This window comes from Oncorhynchus keta, chromosome 13, assembly GCF_023373465.1.
Source record: "Oncorhynchus keta strain PuntledgeMale-10-30-2019 chromosome 13, Oket_V2, whole genome shotgun sequence".
Classification (NCBI taxonomy): Eukaryota; Metazoa; Chordata; class Actinopteri; order Salmoniformes; family Salmonidae; genus Oncorhynchus; species Oncorhynchus keta.
The window spans coordinates 35651980-35674116 of NC_068433.1; the positions used below are offsets into that span (position 1 = coordinate 35651980).

At 40.5% G+C, this 22137-nt stretch overlaps 1 protein-coding gene across 10 annotated transcripts in view; it reads left to right on the forward strand.

Moving 5' to 3' along the window:
- Positions 1 to 279: 279 nt before the first annotated feature.
- LOC118372493 (lysine-specific demethylase 5A-like) overlaps positions 280 to 22137 on the forward strand; it is a 93782-nt gene continuing 71924 nt past the window's right edge. For 3 of the 10 annotated variants that reach the window (XM_052460042.1, XM_052460046.1, XM_052460043.1), the window contains exons 1-5: positions 280 to 1718; positions 2871 to 2948; positions 6945 to 7067; positions 8018 to 8188; positions 21490 to 21675. In XM_052460042.1, the coding sequence (XP_052316002.1) occupies positions 1488 to 1718; positions 2871 to 2948; positions 6945 to 7067; positions 8018 to 8188; positions 21490 to 21675 (789 nt within the window). In that variant the 5' untranslated portion in view covers positions 280 to 1487. Of the gene's footprint in view, positions 1719 to 2870; positions 2949 to 6120; positions 6687 to 6944; positions 7068 to 8017; positions 8189 to 21489; positions 21676 to 22137 lie in introns of those variants that run through there. The other 7 variants (XM_052460044.1, XM_052460045.1, XM_052460052.1 and 4 more) reach the window with 6 other exon arrangements.

Below are 22137 nucleotides of genomic sequence, written 5' to 3' on the forward strand. Positions count from 1 at the left end.
AAAACTCTGGAATCCTACACTTCCCCGATTTGAATATCGTTTTTGACCTCGTTCTTTCCCGAATCCCAGTTGTCATGAAAGCACCACTGGAGACGATGGGGTTTTTCCCCACTTGGTTATAAACGTAGTAGTTCCTTACAAAACTACAACTAATTTACCATAAATGCTGATGTACATATCGGGAGCCATATGATTTTGTATAGAGGGAAATAGTAAGTAAAAACCATGGTTCTAGTTTTCTTGAAGCGGATGTGGAGGCGGAAGTGGAGTATTGGTATATTATTGTTACATGGTAGTAATATGGTCATTGCTAGTAAAAGAAAGCTGGGAGATATATCAATATTTATATATATATAAACACAATGTTTGAAAGTTAATAGCGTCGAGCAACATATGCATCTACTGAACAATTTTATACGAAATGTTTATCCTGAAAAATGTATATTCCTGAACTGTGCTAGCCCACTAAAGAAAGACACCATACGAAGTTATTCGCCAGCAAGCAGTCACAGCACAGTGTGGCTAGGCTAACTTAGCTAGCTAGGAAGTATCGTCGATTTTAATGACAACAGCAACTAGAAAAGTACTCGGGTGACACGAAGCAAAAGAACCGTGTGCATGAGAATGGTTTAAATTAGCTCGTTGTCTGGTTTATTGTGGAGCAAATAACGTATGTTGCTGCATCGGGAATGTCGACCCTTCACCTCCACGGAACCCCACCGCCTGTTGTATAGCGACGAGCTAGCTAACGTTCTCCTTCAATTGAATGGACGTCGCAGTGGACGTGGTTTGATCAACAATGTGCGCTAATTGCTAAGCTAACTGCTCAGGTTTCGATGTTGATGGTCACGAGCTACTCTTCGGATGAAGAGGGTCGCACTCATTTAGGCTGAACCTACTGAAGAACGTCATATTTAGATTGGATGACCACTAAGGCGCAACTTTAAATTGATAAAATTGCGAAATCTGGATGAAATAATGCATTTTCCTGGCACATGAAGATGTCACAACCAATGGATATTCAAAAGTGAAATCGCACATGATGGGAAATGTTTATTGGGTTAATATGGAGCTTAGAATAGTTATACATTACATTTTTTTTGGGGCCGTTTTTATTTTGTTGCGGGATCATATGTCCACATTTTAAAGGGGAGTGATGGCGCTTTTGACTGATGTCCTGCGCCCCAGGTAGTTCTCAGGCTTTCAGTTAACGTTGCTGTACTGGAGTGGTGGGGTGGACGCCGCCTGGCTTGGCCCAGCAATTTCCTAAAATTGGAATAGGACTGGAAATGTATTTTTGATCTTTTACAGTTTTGTCTTTGAGACGTCAACTCAACAATATTGTCATGTCGCCCAGCTGTTGGCATATCAAGAAATTGTCTTCATTGAAATTATTTTTCTTGAGACTTAACAATCATGAACATGAAGGAGAAGTTCCCGAAGCAACAATATGTGTGCTAATTGAAAGATAACCTAATCATGGACTGATGTCACACACAGATGTCAACACAATAGATTTTAAACACAAGTACTATTGGCTTTTTAAAGAAAATATAATTTGTGATTTCATCATGTCTGGTTTTGCTGAATTCGTACCCCCTCCCGAGTGCCCAGTTTTTGAGCCGAGTTGGGAAGATTTTTCGGATCCACTAGGATTTATAAACAAGATTCGACCTATTGCAGAGAGAACTGGCATCTGCAAAATTCGACCGCCAGAGGTAACCTCACTGTTTATGCTTTTGGAATATAACACATTGCTTCCATTTTAAGATTTACGCCTGCATTGGTTTGTGCCCTTGTTGTCATCTATTTATGGTATTTTCGGCCTAGCCCACGCACATTTTTTGTCGAGTAACGTCATTTCTCGTTTAATTTTTTATGTGTGGAGGTAACATTTATTGTCTGTTAATCAGTTTATTTGAACAATGATTTTGGATGTTTTATTTAGCCAAACAGTTAAAGTAAAGTCGTAATTTAAAACAGCGGCCTGATTCCAGACTCCCGTCTGACTCTTTTTTGTGTTTTTTTTTGTGTGTGTGTGTCTTCTGGACAGATCGCAACTGTTACATTCGGGATATCAAGTAACGTCCCACGAATTAGATGTCTAGATATTTTTTTTAAACTATTAACAATTTTATATACCAATTCCGAGTTGCTTTTCATTTGATGGCCTAGATTTCCAAGTCTTTGCTACATCATATGACTACAATATGAGCAATATCCATGTATGCAGCTGTGAAGCGTTTTATATATATATATATTTATTTATTTTCATGGTTTGGGATAGGCCTACAGTGGCAGGAAGTTAAATTAGTACCCAAATGCTCAACTTTTCATGTTTTATTGTTTGGCCTTGTGCAAATCAAATGTATGTCTAATATTGGTCTTATTCTCTTTTATTCCCATTTCCCACACGGAACATTTGGGTGATTAGGCTAACCCTCTTAATTTGGTCAATTTTGCACCCACACTTAAACTTGACAGTTGCTTCTGGGAGGTTTTCTTTTATTGCACTGTGCTCCAGTATTATTTGTCATTTGGGGTTAAGTCTGTGCCCATTTTAAAGCAATTAGACGACAGGGACTTAAATTATTATTTGTGTCATATCCAGTATTCTGGTATTTTTGGGTGGATTTTAGATTTTAATTTTTTTTTTACATCCAATTTCCTGGGCTGACGCTTTCCAAATCTGTATCCACACGTCCCTATATTATTTATGTGAAAAGGGGATTTGAATAGTATTATGAAATGTTTATTTTGAAAAGTATTTTCTATTTTTGTTGTTGCTTTTACTTCCACATTACTTAGTCATATGAAAATCTGAACCAAAGTTGTTCATTTGGTTTCCATTGTTCTCTTTTGTCTTTTAGGACTGGACACCTCCTTTTGCCTGCGACGTGCGCAACTTCCGCTTTACTCCCAGAGTCCAGAGACTCAATGAATTGGAGGTAAGTATACTGCACCGAGTTACAACACTGTGAAGGCTATATTGGAAATGCAGTTAGGTACCATGTATGTAGTCGTTATAAGGTATAGGCCTAAATAGGCAGTCATTGTACATAAGAATTTGTTCTTAACTGACTTGCCTAGTTAAATAAAAATATTTATTGCCTAAGTAAGTAGTCAGTCAGTAAGTAGTCAAATAAGCTAGTTATTCAAATGAGTTTGTCAGTCATATTATATTATTATTATTATTCACTGATGTATGTTATTTTGTATGTATGTTATTATATGTTATGTTTTGGTAGTCTGAATAAACATGTTTTTTTTGTGAGGTAACCTATACGTTGGTGTGGCTTGACAGTGCAGACCTTATGTGCATTGACTGCAGCTGCCGTCACATTTTTGGGGCAGCACTCTTGAATACAATGACTGAGTTAACCTGTTACTCCTACCCCCTACTTTTTCGAACATTCTGTTAAAAATCGCGTAACATTTCAGCACCCTGCTACTCATGCCAGGAATATAGTATATGCATATGATTAGTATGTGTGGATAGAAAACACTCAGACGTTTATAAAACTGGTTAAATCACGGCTGTGACTATAACAGAACGTGCGTTTCATCGAAAAGCGCAGGAAAATCTCATCACTGAAAATGCGAAATATAAAATGCGCCACTAGAACCCATTGTTGAATGTGAACCACATTAAATGGGGCCGAGGTTGCAATACCTACAGCTTCCACACGATGTCAACAGTCTTGTCATTTGCCTACGATTTGTTTCTTGGTCAAACAGACACGAGGCAGCGCAGTTCTTCCGGTCTCCGACCGGATATTTTGGTTGAGATTTACCCGGACATTATTTCCAGACGTACAGCTATAGAATATACATCGCCTCGTGATCAATTTGATCGCTTATTAACGTTTACTAATACCTAAAGTTGCATTACAAAATTATTTCGAAGTGTTTTGTGAAAGTTTATCGTCGACTTTTTTAATTAAAAAAAATTACGTTACGTTATAAAACACATTTTTTTTCCTTGATCACAGTCTTCATAGATCGATATCTAGGCTATATATGGACCGATTTAATCGAAAAAAAGACCCAATAGTGATGTTTATGGGACATCTAGGAGTGCCAACAAAGAAGATGGTCAAAGGTAATGAATGTTTTATATTTTATTTGTGCATTTTGTGTAGCACCGACTATGCTAATTATTTTGTTTACGTCCCCTGCGGGTCTTTTGGGGTGTTACATGCTATCAGATAATAGCTTCTCATGCTTTCGCCGAAAAGCATTTTAAAAATCTGACTTGTTGCCTGGATTCACAACGAGTGTAGCTTTAATTCAGTACTCTGCATGTGTATTTTAATGAACGTTTGAGTTTTAACGAGTGCTATTAGCATTTAGCGTAGCGCATTTGCATTTCCAGATGTCTAGATGGGACGCCTGCGTGTCGGGTAGGAGCAAGAGTTTAAGTTAAAAAATGTATTGTCTCAAACAAATATCCAGTGACAGTGCAGAGAGCCACATCAAATGACTGAAATACTCATAATAAACATTGATAAAAGATACAAGTGTTATGCATGGAATTATAGATTAACCTCTCCTTAATGCAACCACTGTGTCAGATTTCAAAAAGGCTTTACGGCGAAAGCACACCGTGCGATTATGTTAGGTTAGCACTTAACCACAGAAAAACATAGACATTTTCCAAAGAAGGAAAGGTGTCAAAGTCAGAAATAGTGTTAGAAATATTCACTTACCTTTTTTTTATCTTCATCTGGTGGCACTCCCAGGAATCTCAGTTCCACAATAAATGTTTGTTTTGTTGGATAAAGTCCATAATTTATGTCCAAATACCTCCTTTTTGTTTGCGCGTTTAGCCCAGTAATCCAAATGCTCAATGCGCGGTCGCTTAGTTCTGCCGAAAAGTAAAAAAAGTTATATTACAGTTTGAAGAATATACATGTCAAACGATGTATAGAATCAATCTTTAGGATGTTTTTATCATAAATCTTCAATAATGTATCAACTGGACAATTCCTTTTAGAAATGAAAAGGAACTTCTCACGGCCGCGCGCATGATTCGGCTCATGGCATTCTGCCAGACATCTGACTGAAACAGCTCTCATTCGCTCCCCCTTCACAGTAGAAGCCTGAAACAAGGTTCTAAAGACTGTTGACACCTAGTGGAAGCCTTAGGTAGTGCAATATGACCCCATAGACACTGTATATTCGATAGGCAATCACTTCAAAAACGACAACTCAGATTTCCCACTTCCTGGTTGGATTTTTTCTCAGGTTTTTGCCTGCCATATGAGTTCTGTTATACTCAGACATCATTCAAACAGTTTTAGAAACTTCAGTGTGTTTTATATCCAAATCTATTATGCATATTCTATATATGCATATTCTAGCTTTTGGGCCTGTGTAGCAGGCAGTTTACTCTGGGCACCTTTTTATCCAAGCTACTCAATACTGCCCCCCAGTCCCAAAGAAGTTAAAGGATATCATTCACTGGTTTTTGTAGGCTGTCTTTACTTTGATTTCTCCAAGGCTACAGCACCCAAAGCCACCTCTTTATATTCCTGTTTAGAGTTAAGCATGCCAGATTTCACTTGGAATTGACTTTCATGTGTTTGTACTAGAGGTCGACCGATTATGATTTTTCAATGCCGATACCGGTTATTGGAGGATCAAAAAAGCAGATACCGATTAATCGGACGATTTAAAAAAAATATATATATATAATAATATATGTATTTGTAATAATGACAATGACAACAATACTGAATTAACACTTATTTTAACTTAATATAATACATCAATAAAATCAATTTAGCCTCAAGTAGATAATGAAACATGTTCAATTTGGTTTAAATAATGCAAAAACCAAAGTGTTGGAGAAGAATGTAAAAGTGCAAAATGTGCTATGTAAGAAAGCTAACGTTTCAGTTCCTTGCTCAGAACATGAGATCATATGAAAGTTGGTGGTTCCTTCAATATTCCCAGGTAAGAAGTTTTAGGTTGTAATTATTATAGGACTATTTCCCTCTATATCATTTGTATTTCATTAACCTTTGACGATTGGATGTTCTTATAGGCACTTTAGTATTGCCAGTGTAACAGTATAGCTTCCGTCCCTCTCCTCGCTCCTCCCTGGGCTCGAACCAGCAACACAACGACAACAGCCACCACATCGAAGCGTCCCATGCAGAGCAAGGGAAACGACCACCCCAAGGCTCAGAGCGAGTGAAGTTTGAAATGCTATTAGCGCAAGCTAACTAGCCAGCCATTTCACTTCGGTCACTCCAGCCTCATCTCGGGAGTTGATAGGTTTGAATTCATAAACAGCGCAATGCTTGACGCACAACGAAGAGCTGCTGGCAAATCGCACAAAAGTGCTGTTTGAATGAATGTTTACACGCCTGCTTCTGCCTACCACCGCTCAGTCAGATACTTAGATACTTGTATGCTTATATGCTCAGTCAGATTATATGCAACACAGGACATGCTAGATAATATCTAGTAATATCATCAACCATGTGTAGTTAACTAGTGATTATGATTGTTTGTTTTTTAAAAGATAAGTTTAATGCTAGCTAGCAACTTACCTTTGCTTATTGCATTTGCGTAACAGGCAATCTCCTTGTGGAGTGCAACGAGAGAGAGGCAGGTCGTTATTGCGTTGGACTAGTTAACTGTAAGGCTGCAAGATTGGATCCCCCCGAGCTGACAAGGTGAAAATCTGTCGTTCTGCCCCTGAACGAGGCAGTTAACCCACCGTTCCTAGGCCGTCATTGAAAATAAGAATGTGTTCTTAACTGACTTGCCTAGTTAAATAAAGATTAAATAAAGGTGTAAAAAAATAAAATAAATCGGCGCCCAAAAATACCGATTTCCGATTGTTATGAAATCGGCCATACTTAATCGGCCATTCCAATTAATCGGCCGACCTCTACTTTGTACCGTTCCCTCACCTCTCCCATTGCTTTCAGGCCCTCACTCGGGTCAAGCTCAACTTCCTGGATCAGATTGCCAAGTTCTGGGAACTGCAGGGGTCCAGGCTGCGCTTCCCTCATGTGGAGAGGAAGATCCTCGATCTGTACCAGCTCAGCAAGGTAAGACCGGAGTCGGACCATTCACCTGAACAGTATACTGTTTTTAGAAACATGTGGTGTGTTTGTAAGTATGCTGTGATTTATTTATATCTTAGGAGTAAGTAAATCAAATCAAGTCAAATTTTATTTGTCACATACACATGGTTAGCAGATGTTAATGCGAGTGTAGCGAAATGCTTGTGCTTCTAGTTCCGACAATGCAGTAATAACCAACAAGTAATCTAACTAACAATTCCAAAACGACTGTCTTATACACAGTGTAAGGGGATAAAGAATATGTACATAAGGATATATGAATGAGTGATTGTACAGAGCAGCATAGGCAAGATACAGTAGATGGTATCGAGTACAGTATATACATATGAGATGAGTATGTAAACAAAGTGGCATAGTTAAAGTGGCTAGTGATACATGTATTACATAAGGATGCAGTCGATGATATAGAGTACAGTATATACGTATGCATATGAGATGAATAATGTAGGGTAAGTAACATTATATAAGGTAGCATTGTTTAAAGTGGCTAGTGATATATTTACATCATTTCCCATCAATTCCCATTATTAAAGTGGCTGGAGTTGAGTCAGTGTCAGTGTGTTGGCAGCAGCCACTCAATGTTAGTGGTGGCTGTTTAACAGTCTGATGGCCTTGAGATAGAAGCTGTTTTTCAGTCTCTCGGTCCCAGCTTTGATGCACCTGTACTGACCTCGCCTTCTGGATGGTAGCGGGGTGAACAGGCAGTGGCTCGGGTGGTTGTTGTCCTTGATGATCTTTATGGCCTTCCTGTAACATCGGGTGGTGTAGGTGTAGAGTTTGTTTTGGATTTTGTTTTAGGACAGTAGAGGTGCTAAGTGCTGGTGTACATTTGAATGTCTCCTTACTATTCTGAAAATATGCTTTTTGTGTGTGAGTCAACTATAACCATCTTACTAAAACACATTGTATTTCAGATAGTCTCCTCCGAGGGAGGCTTTGATACCGTGTGTAAGGAGAAGAGATGGTCCAAGGTGGGCAGCAGGATGGGTTTTCCCCCAGGGAAGGGTATGGGCTCTCTGCTGCGGTCCCACTTCGAGAGGATCCTCTACCCCTATGAGCTCTTCCAGTCTGGAGCCACGCTCACTGTAAGTGCTATTGGTCGACACATGCACACAAGAACATGTAGGCTCTGGAGTGTGAGAAATGTTTTTGTGATGTCAATAGTGGTAGTAAATTGTATCAGCCCTCTATTGGAAAATGTTAGGTGTGGATCAGCATAGGTTTGTGCTATGTATTCACACTTCTACATTCTTACAACTCATGTCAAAATACCCTGTCATGTAGTTATTTCCTTTTGTGCTTTGCCATGCTACATTCACATTTGTAACAGTGTTCTGTACAGAGGAGGCTGGTGGGAAGAGCTATAGGAGGACGGGCTCATTGTAACGGCTAGGACATAATCAATCCAGCCATTACAATAAGCCCATCCTCCTATAGCTCCTCTCACCAGCCTCTTCTGGTTCTGTATCACAACATGTAAGGGATAATTAACAAGGGGCTATGCGTTCTATGGAAAATAATGAACTATGTGGAAGGTGTGTTCCACAACGTGCTAGTGGAATGGAACTAACCTTCCACCGAGTTGCATTATTTTCCAGAGAAAGCATAGAGCCTCGTTGATTATCCCTTTCATTCCATGGTTATAATTTAACGCCTTTACTGCTTTAATAGCTAGCAAGTTTACTAGATAGCTACAGTAGTTGCCTTGGTAACCAAACATACTTGCTAGTTTAGCTAATCAAGCCATCTGTCCTAGCTTGCTATTATGAAAATATGTTTTTAGTTAGAATTTTGCTTTCAAAAGCAGCTCAAACACAGAACATGTAAGAATGAATTATAGCCATTGAATGCTACTGTGCACATATACCGTGCCTTATAGGGAATTATACAACGGGTGGGTCTAATGCTGATTGGTTAAATGCTCACTCCAGCCGGTGTCTAATTCCACAAGTTACCACCGGCTAAATCTATATTAAAATGCCTATTTACTCTGTTCCGTCTGACTACGCAATCCACTGTCATCAGCCCAGCCAGGCAAATTATAAACTTGATCTCACTATAAAAAGCATCTAGACATCCTCATTTCTTTTAGACTAACATTTAGTTTTCAACCACTGAGATTAGCATAAACCTTGCTGTCTGTCTCTCTGACATTTGCAACATTGTTTCAATATTCAAATTCGATCTCCAGCTGTCCATAGTAATGAACGATTAGGAGTCAGGACGAGACAGACAGGCAGGCAGGCAGCATTTCTCTGTCAGTCTACATCTTGAATCGGCTGGCATAATTTTTGTGGATATATACAAAGAAATGTCAATAGGTAAAACGAAGTGCCGCTAGTTTGCAGTCTTTACAGTGTAAGAATATTAAAAGATAAATACACAACGCAGAGGACGAAATGACGACTATGTTTAACACATTACCCATAGGCCTATTGTAGTTGTGGGAGAAATTTCAGAACAGGACTCAAAGCTACATGTGGCAAGTTCTCATTGGTCCGAATTGTCTATACATTGAGCCTGAAACGAGATATTTGACTATTGGCCCAATTTTACTGCAAGGATTTATAATTGGTCAACCACAGGCTAGGTTTGGGTTATAAACTACTCTTGTCTCTTTGTTCAGTGGAGAAAACACTGAGGACAGGGAAGAATGAACATCTACCATCTACTTTCCAGCATAACAACTATGATTTGTTCTCTTTGAATAAATATATTTTTCTCCCCCTGATTTGCTTTGGGGTCTGTTATTGAAGAATAACACCAACTGCTAACAACAGCAGTGATTGTGTTAGCTATGTTTTTGGCTAGCTCAAGTGTCCTGACGGGAAAGCAATTTTCTTTTGCCTGGCAGAATCGCGCCTCATTAGCTCATTGTTATGGATGTATCCAAATAAATGTCACTAGAAAACAGCTTATGCAAATGCAGTCACTGTTGTTTTTGACGTGACTGTAAGTTAGCCGAGTTGGTTAGCTACTAAACAAGGGATAAGAATGTTGCCACCCAGTATGGTGTTATGATGTGACTCTTTAATGTGATGACTGTCATTTTATAAAACCAAGTAACTATGTTGAATTATTACGTGTTTAAATTAATCATGTAATAATTAACTCATTAGCAATCTTCGGGCCCCATAGAAAGTTTGTTTAACTTCTCTAGGATAGGGGGCAGCATTCTGAATGTGATGAAAAGCATGCCCAAATTCAACTACCTGCTACTCATCCACAGAAGATAAGATATGCATTTTGGATTTGGATAGAGAACACTCTGATGTTTCTAAAACTGTTTGAATCATGTCTGTGAGTATAACATAACTTATTTAGCAAGCAAAACTCCTTTTCAATGGGTTTTCATTGGGAATCCAGATTTCTAAGGGACCTTCTTGCAGTTCCTACCGCTTCCACTGGATGTCAACAGTCTTTAGAAATTGGTTGAGGTTTTTCCTTTGTGTAATGAAGTACGGCCATCCAGAACGGGGGTAACTTGTAGTGTACTGTTAGATAAAGGCGCGTGACCAGAAAGATAGCTACAGTTGGTTTTCCTCCTGTATTGAACAAATGTATCGATTATATTACGTAAAAAAGTTGTATTACAAAAGTAGTTTGAAATGTTTTGCCAAAGTTTACAGGTAACTTTTGACATATTTAGTAGTCATGTTGCGGAAGTTGGAACCAGTGTTTTTCTGGATCAAACGCGCCAAATAAATTGACGTTTTGGATATATATCAATGGAATTTATTGGAACAAAAGGACCATTTGTGATGTTTATGGGACATATTGGAGTGCCAACAAAGCTCGTCAAAGGTAAGGCATGAATTATATTTTTATTTCTATATTTTGTGTCGCGGCTGCAGGGTTGAAATATGGTTTCTCTTTGTTTACTATGGTGCTATCCTCAGATAATAGCATAATTTGCGTTCGCTGAAAAGCCTTTTTGAAATCTGACATGTTGGCTGCATTCACAACAAGAGTAGCTTTAATTTGGTATCTTGGAAGTGTGATTTCATGAAAGTTGGGTTTTTATAGTAATTTATTTGAATTTGGCGCTCTGCATTTTCACTGGCTTTTGGCCAGTAGAGACGCTACCGTCCCACATGTCCCAGAGAGGTTAATGAGTTAACGTTTCTCGAATGAATCAAGAATATATCAGAATATATCGTTATCCTACCAGTCATCCATTAATTATTATTACCTCATCAGTCTCATTCTGAATGTTGTTGACTTCAAATCTGCACGAACCCTAGTCTAAATGTGATTCAGCGATACATAAATTGTCTTAATAAATAAATAATTAACTCAATCACACAGAATTACATTAACACACACACATGATGGATGATATGTTGATTACTCACATAATGCACAAGTCCCTAGTGGACTAACTCGATGACACAATGAAAGGGGTGGGGAAAGAAAGAGCGGGAGAGACAGAGGGAACCCATTATACATACATGTTGAAAATACGCTCTTTGTAAATATGGATATTTAGCACCCTAACAACCACTCATTCTAAAATAATTGCAATGTATGTCTTTGTCGTCTCTCTGTTGAAATTGCCCTGTTCATCTATTGGGAGTCGTTCAAAGTCTCTGGTTTGTCCACCAGAGGTCACAATGTCCTTTGTAGTAGTAGGCTTTCTTTGGTCTGGAAGTGTTTGTTAGAATGGAAACATCAAAGGTACACAATGTTTGTCTGCTGAGATCTTCCTTGTATCTTTGGTCAAAGTTCTAGACTACTTTACATTATCCAGCTGCAGACTGAGAATGTTTGGTATAGTCTTCATCTTTCTTCACGTGTCGAGTTTCAGAGGGTCTGACCATTTTCTGGTCTGGTAGATTCTAACCATTAGTGACGTCCGGCTCAACACCGTCTGCCTGCTTGGTTTATATTTATATTGCAACCATTTCAATGTGTAGCTACCACTCCACATTTTTCTGGTCTCAATGGTTGATTATTCAGGGACCACTTTCCACACCGGCAGCAACCCGGCATGTTTTGGTCTATTATGTTAATTCTTTAGGAGTCCTTTATAAGCACTCTGGCAAAAGGGGTGTTCCATCCTTTTGCCATAATGTCTGTACTCACGTGGGCATGTTTACTGACTGGGAGAAATTTATATCAAAAACCATTCTCATTTAGAAAGCTGAAATCACATTTTGTCTTCTCACAAATTGTTTCATATTTAATCATACATGTTATACAACATTTAGATTTAACTGTGAAAAACATTGTGGAACCTCCTTAAAGTTACAATGTTTCTGTTATAACCTCTTTAATGATGTCACAAAACAAATGATCTAACGTGGTTGTTCTTTTAACCTTTCTAGGGTAGGTGGGATGCTACCTGGCCAACATCCAGTGAAAATGCAGAGCGCGAAATTCCAAAATACTAAATTCAAATATTTAACATTCTTGGAAATAATAATTAATAAAGCTTAACTTGTTAATCCAGCCGCCGTGTCAGATTTCAAAAAGGCTTTACGGCGATAGCAAAACCATGCGATTGTCTGAGGACAACGCCCTGCATACAAACACATGAAAATCATATTTCAACCAGGCAGGTGCGACACAAAAGTCAGAAATAGCGATATAAAAATGCCTTTTGATGATCTTCTTCTGTTGGCACTCCAAAAGGTCCCAGTTACATCACAAATGGTCATTTTGTTCGATAATGTCCTTTATATCCATAACTCATTTTAGCTGGTGCACTTAAGTCAATAATCCACCCAGTTTCCCTCCATCAAAATGAATCCCAAACGTTACTAATAAACTTTTCCAAACAAGTCAAACAACATTTATAAGCAAACCTTAGGTATCCTAATACGCAAATAAACTATAACATTTAAGACTGAGAATCGTTGTTGTCTTTACCAGAGAAAAATACCAAGAATGCGCTTTCTTCCACGAGCTTGGAAACACTACAGCCAAAATGGAGCCACCTAGAAAAACAACCATTTCTGGGTCATTTTTCCAAAAAACAGCCTGAAACTCTTTCTAAAGACTGACATCTAGTGGAAGCCCTAGGAACTGCAATCTGGGAGGACATGGCCTTAAAATTAAAGTAATGGCCATTGAAAAAAGTACTAAGCCTAACATATTTGGGGGGGATGGTTTGTCCTCGGGGTTTCGCCTGCCATATCAGTTCTGTTATACTCAAGACATATGTTAGACGTTAGTGTTTAATATCCAAATCTACAAATTATATGCATATCCTAGCTTCTGGGCCTGAGTAACAGGCAGTTTACTTTGGGCACGCTTTTCATCCGGATGTCAAAATCAAAATACTGCCCCCTACCCAGAGAGGTTAATTGTCCAACCAGGGGGGGGGGGGAGAAATAACTCTGGACCACCGTTACTCCACACACAGAGATGCGTACAAAGCTCTCAATTTGGCAAATCTGACCATAATTCTATCCTCCTGCTTACAAGCAAAAACTAAAGCAGGAAGTACGAGTGACTCGGTCAATAAAAAAAGAGGTCAGAGGAAGCAAATGCTAAGCTGTTTTGCTAGCACAGACTGGAATATGTTCCAGGATTCTTCCGATGGAATTGAGGAGTACACCACATCAGTCACTGGCTTTGTCAATAAGTGCATTGAGGACGTCGTCCCCACAGTGACTGTACGTACCCCAACCAGAAGCCATGGATTACAGGCAACATCTGCACTGAGCTACCGCTTTCAAGGAGTGGGACTCTAACCCGGAAGCTTAGAAGAAATCCTGCTATGCCCTCCGAACATTCAAACAGGCAAAGCGTCAATACAGGACTAAGATCGAATCGTACTACACCGGCTCCGACACTCGTCGGATGTGGCAGGGGTTGCAAACTATTAGACTACAAAGGGCAGCACAGTCAAGAGCTGCCCAGTGACATGAGCCTACCAGACGAGTTAAATGACTTATCTGCTCGCTTTGAGGCCAGTTACACTGAAACATGTATGCATCAGCTGTTCCGGACGACTGTGATCACGCTCTCAGGAGCTGATGTGAGTAAGACCTTTAAACAGGTAAACATTCACAAGGCCACTGGGCCAGATGGATTACCAGGACGTGTACCTTGAGCATGCACTGACCATCTGGCAATTGTCTTCACTGACATTTTCAACCTGTCACTGACTGAGTCTGTATTACCAACATGTTTCAAGCAGACCACCATAGTCCCTGTGCCCAAGAACACTAAGGTATCCTGCCTAAATGACTACCAACCTGCAGCACTCACATCTGTAGCCATGAAGTGCTTTGAAAGGCTGGTCATGGCGCACAACACCATTATTCCTGAAACCCTAGACCCACCCCAATGTGCATAACGCCCAAATAGATGCACAGATGATGCAACTCTATTGCACTCCACACTGACCTTTCACACCTGGACAAAAGGAACACCTATGTGAGAATGCTATTCATTGACATCCCAGCGTGCAACACCACAGTGCCCTCAAAGCTCATTACTAAGCTTAGGACCCTTGGACTAAACACCTCTATAACACCCTCTATAACTGGACTTCCTGGAGGGCTGCCCCCAGGTGGTAAGAGTTGGAAACAAGGCATCCGTCACGCTGATCCTCAACGTGGGGGGGGCCTCAGGGGTTTGTGCTCAGTCCCCTCCTGTACTCCCTGTTCACTCGTGACTGCATGGCCAGGCAAGACTCCAACACCATTAAGTTTGCCGATGACACAACAGTGGTAGGCCTGATCACCAACAAACGACGACACCTTATGGTGCCAGGACAGCAACCTCTCCCTCAACATGATAAAGGACATGATTGTGGACTACAGGAAAAGGAGGACCGAGCAGCTTTAAATTCCTTAGCTTCCACATCGCCAACAAACTAACATGGTCCAAGCACACCATGACAGTCGTGAAGAGGGCACGACAAAACCTATTCCCCCTCGGGAGACTGAAAAGATTTGGCATGGGTCTTCACATCCTCAAAAGGTACTACAGCTGCATCATCGAGAGCATTCTGACGGGTTGCATTACTGCCTGGTATGGCAACTGCTTGGCATCTGACCGCAAGGCACTATAGAGGGTGGTGCGAACGGCCCAGTACATCACTGGGGCCAAGCATCCTGCCAGCCAGGACCGATATACCCCATTCGGCGCATGTGACAAATACAATTTGATTTGAAATGTTACTACTCCCTGCTCTATTCAACCATTCTCAAAATCTATCAACCAACACCTTACATCTGCCACAGTAACACCTACCTTACACCAACATTGTTTTGAACTGGGTAAGTAGTAGAGGTTATGGACCGATTTATGATTTTTCAACGCCGATACCGATTTTATTGGAGGACCCAAAAAATCCGATACCGATTAATCGGCAGATTTTTATTGATTTATTTGTAATAATGACAATTACAACAATACTGAATGAAAACTTATTTTAACTTTATATAATACATCAAAAATCAATTTGGCCTCCAATAAGTAATGAAACATGTTCAATTTGGTTTAAATAATGCAAAAACAAAGTGTTGGAGAAATAAAAGTGCAATATGTGCCATGTAAAAAAGCTTGAGTTTGAGTTCCTTGCTCAGAACATGAGAACATATGAAAGTTGGTGGTTTTAACATGAGGCTTCAATATTCCAAGGTAAGAGGTTTTAGGTTGTAGTTAATATAGTATTTATAGGACTATTTCTCTCTCTACCATTTGTATTTCATATACCTTTGACTATTGGATGTTCTTATAGGCACTAGTATTGCCAGTGTAACATTATAGCTTCCGTCCCTCTCTTTGCCCTTACCTGGGCTCTAACCAGGAACACATCGACAACAGCCACACTCGAAGCAGCGTTACCCATCGCTTCACAAAAGCTGCGGCCCTTGCAGAGCAAGGGGAATAACTACTCCAAATCTAAAAGCTAGTGACGTTACGCCTATAGGCTTGAAGTCATAAACAGCTTGCGAAGAGCTGCTGGCAAAACACACAAAAGTGCTGTTTGAATGAATGCTTACGAGCCTGCTGCTGCCTACAGTCAGACTGTCAGCTCAGTCAGACTGCTATATCAAATCATAGACTTAATTATAACATAACACACAAATACGAGCCTTAGGTCATTAATATGGTCGAATCAGGAAACTATCATTTCGAAAAAACAAAAGGTTTATTTCAGTGAAATACGGAACCGTTCTGGTATTTTATCTAACGGGTGGCATCCCTAAGTCTAAATATTCTTGTTACATTGCACAACCTTCAATGTTATGTCATAATTACATAAAATTCTGGCAAATTAGTTCGCAATGAGCCAGGTTTCCCAAACTGTTGCATATACCCTGACTCTGTGTGAAATGAACGCAAGAGAAGTGACACAATTTCACCTGGTTAATATTGCCTGCTAACCTGGATTTCTTTTAGCTAAGTATGCAGGTTTAAAAATATGTACTTATGTGTATTGATTTTAAGAAAGGCATTGATGTTTATGGTTAGGAACAGTCGTCCAACGATTGTGCTTTTTTCCAGCGTTGCAACGCAGGACACGCTAGATGAACTAGTAATATCATCAACCATGTGCAGTTAACCAGTGATGAACAAGGCAGTTTACCCACCATTCCTAGGCCGTCATTGAAAGTAAGAATGGGTTCTCAAATCAAATTTATTTATATATGTCACGCCCTGGTCGAAGTATTTTGTGTTTTTCTTTATGTATTTGGTCAGGCCAGGGTGTGACATGGGTTTTTGTATGTGGTGTGTAGCTTAGTGGGATTGTAGCTTAGTGGGGTGTTCTAGGAGAGTCTATGGCTGTCTGAAGTGGTTCTCAATCAGAGGCAGGTGTTTATCGTTGTCTCTGATTGGGAGCCATATTTAGGCAGCCATATTCTTTGGTTGTATTGTGGGTGATTGTCCTGAGTGTCTTGATGTCCTTAGTCTGTGTTAGTTTGCACCAGTTAAGGCTGTTTCGGTTTTCACTATGTTTATTGTTTTTGTAGAGTTTGTGTTTTGGATTCGTGTTACGGTGTGTAAATAAACATGGATCACATTATACGCGCTGCAGTTTGGTCCGACTCTCCTTCACCATTAGAAAACCGTGACAATATAGCCCTTCATACATCAGCTGATATCTCAAAGTGCTGTACAGAAACACAGCCTAAAACCCCAAACCACAATCAATGCAGGTGTAGAAGCACGGTGGCTAGGAAAAACTCCCCAGAGGGGCAAAAACCTAGGAAGAAACCAAGAGAGGAACCAGGCTATGAGGGGTGGCCAGTCCTCTTCTGGCTGTGCCGGGTGGAGATTATAACAGAACATGGCCAAGATGTTCAAAATGACCAGCATGGTCAAATAATAATAATCACAGTAGTTGTTGAGGGTGCAGCAAGTCAGCACCTTAGGAGTAAATGTCATTTGGCTTTTCATAGCCGATCATTAAGAGTATCTCTACCACTCCTGCTGTCTCTAGAGAGTTGAAAACAGCAGGTCTGGGACAGGTAGCACGTCCGGTGAACAGGTCAGGATTCCATAGCCGTAGGCAGAACAGTTGAAACTGGAGCAGCAGCACAGCCAGGTGGACTGGGGACAGCAAGGAGTCATCATGCCAGGTCGTCCTGAGGCATGGTCCTAGGGCTCAGGTCCTACGAGAGAGAGAGACAAAAGCCCCCACACCACTAGAGGGATATCTTCAACCACCAACTTACCATCATGAGACAAGGCCGAGTATAGCCCACAAAGATCTCCGCCACAGCACAACCCAAGGAGGGCGCCAACCCAGACGGGAAGATCACATCAGTGACTCAACCCACTCAAGTGACACACCCCATTGACTCAGCCCCTGTAATAGAGTTAGAGGCAGAGAAACCCAGTGGAAAGAGGGGAACCGGCCAGGCAGCGTCAGCAAGGGCGGTTCGTTGCTCCAGAGCCTTTCCGTTCACCTTCACACTCCTGGGCCAGACTACACTCTACACAGACTACACACACACTACACATATGACCCACAAGGTTGAGGCTGAGTCTGCATCTCTCACATGGGTAGGCAGACCATTCCATAAAAATGGAGATCTATAGGAGAAAGCCCTGCCTCAAGCTGTTTGCTTAGAAATTCTAGTGACAATTAGGAGGCCTGCATTTTGTGTACGTGTAGGTATGTACGGCAGGTCCAAATCAGAGAGACCGGTAGGAGCACGCCCATGTAATGCTTTGTAGGTTAGCAGTAAAACCTTAAAATTCGCTAGTGTAGGGAGGCTAGCACTGGAGTAATATGATCAAATTTTGGGGTTCTAGTCAGGTTTCTCGCAGCCATATTTAGCACTGAAGGTTATTTAGTGCTTTATCCGGGTAGCCGGAAAGTAGAGCATTGCAGAAGTCTAACCTAGAAGTAATAAAAGCATGGATACATTTTCCTGCATAATTTTTTGGACAAAACGTTTCTGATTTTTTTTCAATGTTACGTAGATGGAAAAAAGCTGTCCTTGAAACAGTCTGTATATGTTTGTCAAAAGAGAGATCAGGGTCCAGAGTAACACCGAGGTCCTTCACAGTTTTATTTGAGACAACTGTACAACCATCAAGATTAATTGTCAGATTCAACAGAAGATCTCTTTGTTTCTTTGGATCCGAGTTTAAAAGTAGGAAGTTTGCAGCCATCCACTTCCTTATGTTTGAAACACAGGCTTCTAGCGAGGGTAATTTTGGGGCTTCACCATGCTTCATTGAAATGTACAGCTCTGTGTCATCCGCATAGCAGTGAAAGTTAACATTATGTTTTCGAATGACATCCCCAAGAGGTAAAATACAGTGCCTTGCGAAAGTATTCGGCCCCCTTGAACTTTGCAACCTTTTGCCACATTTCAGGCTTCAAACATAAAGATATAAAACTGTATTTATTTGTGAAGAATCAACAACAAATGGGACACAATCATGAAGTGGAATGACATTTATTGGATATTTCAAACTTTTTTAACAAATCAAAAACTGAAAAATTGGGCGTGCAAAATTATTCAGCCCCCTGAAGTTAATACTTTGTAGCGCCACCTTTTGCTGCGATTACAGCTGTAAGTCGCTTGGGGTATGTCTCTCAGTTTTGCACATCGAGAGACTGAATTTTTTTCCCATTCCTCCTTGCAAAACAGCTCGAGCTCAGTGAGGTTCGATGGAGAGCATTTGTGAACAGCAGTTTTCAGTTCTTTCCACAGATTCTCGATTGGATTCAGGTCTGGACTTTGACTTGGCCATTCTAACACCTGGATATGTTTATTTTTGAACCATTCCATTGTAGATTTTGCTTTATGTTTTGGATCATTGTCTTGTTGGAAGACAAATCTCCGTCCCAGTCTCAGGTCTTTTGCAGACTCCATCAGGTTTTCTTCCAGAATGGTCCTGTATTTGGCTCCATCCATCTTCCCATCAATTTTAACCATCTTCCCTGTCCCTGCTGAAGAAAAGCAGGCCCAAACCATGATGCTGCCACCACCATGTTTGACAGTGGGGATGGTGTGTTCAGAGTGATGAGCTGTGTTGCTTTTACGCCAAACATAACGTTTTGCATTGTTGCCAAAAAGTTCAATTTTGGTTTCATCTGACCAGAGCACATTCTTCCACATGTTTGGTGTGTCTCCCAGGTGGCTTGTGGCAAACTTTAAACAACACTTTTTATGGATATCTTTAAGAAATTGCTTTCTTCTTGCCACTCTTCCATAAAGGCCAGATTTGTGCAATATACGACTGATTGTTGTCCTATGGACAGAGTCTCCCACCTCAGCTGTAGATCTCTGCAGTTCATCCAGAGTGATCATGGGCCTCTTGGCTGCATCTCTTATCAGTCTTCTCCTTGTATGAGCTGAAAGTTTAGAGGGATGGCCAGGTCTTGGTAGATTTGCAGTGGTCTGATACTCCTTCCATTTCAATATTATCGCTTGCACAGTGCTCCTTGGGATGTTTAAAGCTTGGGAAATCTTTTTCTATCCAAATCCGGCTTTAAACTTCTTCACAACAGTATCTCGGACCTGCCTGGTGTGTTCCTTGTTCTTCACGATGCTCTCTGCGCTTTCAACGGACCTCTGAGACTATCACAGTGCAGGTGCATTTATACGGAGATTTGATTACACACAGGTGGATTGTATTTATCATCATTAGTCATTTAGGTCAACATTGGATCATTCAGAGATCCTCACTGAACTTCTGGAGAGAGTTTGCTGCACTGAAAGTAAAGGGGCTGAATAATTTTGCAAGCCCAATTTTTCAGTTTTTGATTTGTTAAAAAAGTTTGAAATATCCAATAAACGTCGTTCCACTTCATGATTGTGTCCTACTTGTTGTTGATTCTTCACAAAAAAATACAGTTTTATATCTTTATGTTTGAAGCCTGAAATATTGCAAAAGGTCGCAAAGTTCAAGGGGGGGCGAATACTTTCGCAAGGCACTGTATATAGTGAAAACAATAGTGGTCCTAAAACGGAACCTTGAGGAACACCGACATTTACAGTTGATTTGTCAGAGGACAAACCATTCAGAGTCAAACTGATATCTTTCTGACAGATAAGATCTAATCCAGGCCATAACTTGTCCATGTAGACCTATTTGGGTTTCCAATCTCCAAAAGAATGTGGTGATCAATGGTATCAAAAGCAGCACTAAGGTCTAGGAGCACGAGGACAGATGCAGAGCCTTAGTCTGACGCCATTTTAAAGGTCTTTTACCACCTTCACAAGTGCAGTCTCAGTGCTATGATGGAGTCTAAAACCAGATTGAAGCATTTTGTGTACAATGTTTCTCTTCAGGAAGGCAGTGAGTTGCTGCGCAACAGCCTTTTCTAAAATTTGAGAGGAATGGAAGATTCGATATAGGCCGATAGCTTTTTTATATTTCCTGGGTCAAGGTTTGGCTTTTTCAAGAGGCTTTATTCCTGCCACTTTTAGTGAGTTTGGTACACATCCGGTGGATAGAGAGCCGTTTATTATGTTCAACATAGGAGGTCCAAGCACAGGAAGCAGCTCTTTCGGTAGTTTATTTGGAATGGGGTCCAGAATGCAGCCTGAAGATTTAGAGGCCATGATTATTTTTATCATTGTATCAAGAGATATAGTACTAAAACACTTGTCTCTCTTGATCCTATGTGCAGAATCAGGACAACTGAGCTTTGAAGGAATACGCAGATTTAAAGAGGAGTCCGTAATTTGCTTTCTAATAATCATGATCTTTTCCTCAAAGAAGTTAATGAATTTATTACTGCTGAACTGAAAGCCATCATCAACGGACTTGCCTTGTTAAATAAAGGTATAAACAAAAAACAACTGTCGCCCAAAAATACCGATTTCCGATTGTTATGAAAATTTTAAATCGGCACTAATTAATCGGCCATTCCGATTAATCGGTCGACCTTGAGTAAGCAGGCCTTCTCCTTCCTCTTGCTGATTTTTAACTACCCTACCCTCTCTCTCCCCCTCAGGGTATCCACCATCTGTACGAGGAGGGAGATGACGAAGAGGTGCAGGACGAGGGCATGGGGGAAGAGGAAGAGGAGGAGGATGAAGAGGACCGAGAGAGGGACAGCCTGAGTGACGGGACTCAGAATAAGGACTGCCTGCTCCCTGAGCGCCGCTCCCGCCGCCTGAAGTCCGAGGTCGGTGATGAGGTGATCACTGGAGACTGTTTTTATATTTTATTTGATCAGTTTTATTTTGATTTCACATGGTGATTTACAAAACATTATCTGCATTTTTACTCTTCTGTTTGTGGACTTAATGCACTGGAAATGCAATTGATGGAGATAGGTTCTCATTAGCAAGAGGGCCTTTGCAGCCTGTTTGCTGGCTCTGGATGCATTAGCTACATTCTCAATAGACAGAGAGCCTTAGCCTTGTGTGTATTGTCTGTCCATAACATCAACAGATACCTCTCTTCTTGGCAAGTCTGCTTGTCACCCTGTGTCATGGGGTGACATGGTTACTGTAATGGCATTATCTTTTCCTCTTATGTAATTCAGAACAGCCTATTTCTTATCACAAGTGCTTTAGAAAGTTAGGTTGGGGGTTGTAGTTTTATATGCTTCTAACTGAGATACTGTACCCAATATTGATCTAATGTATGGATATGC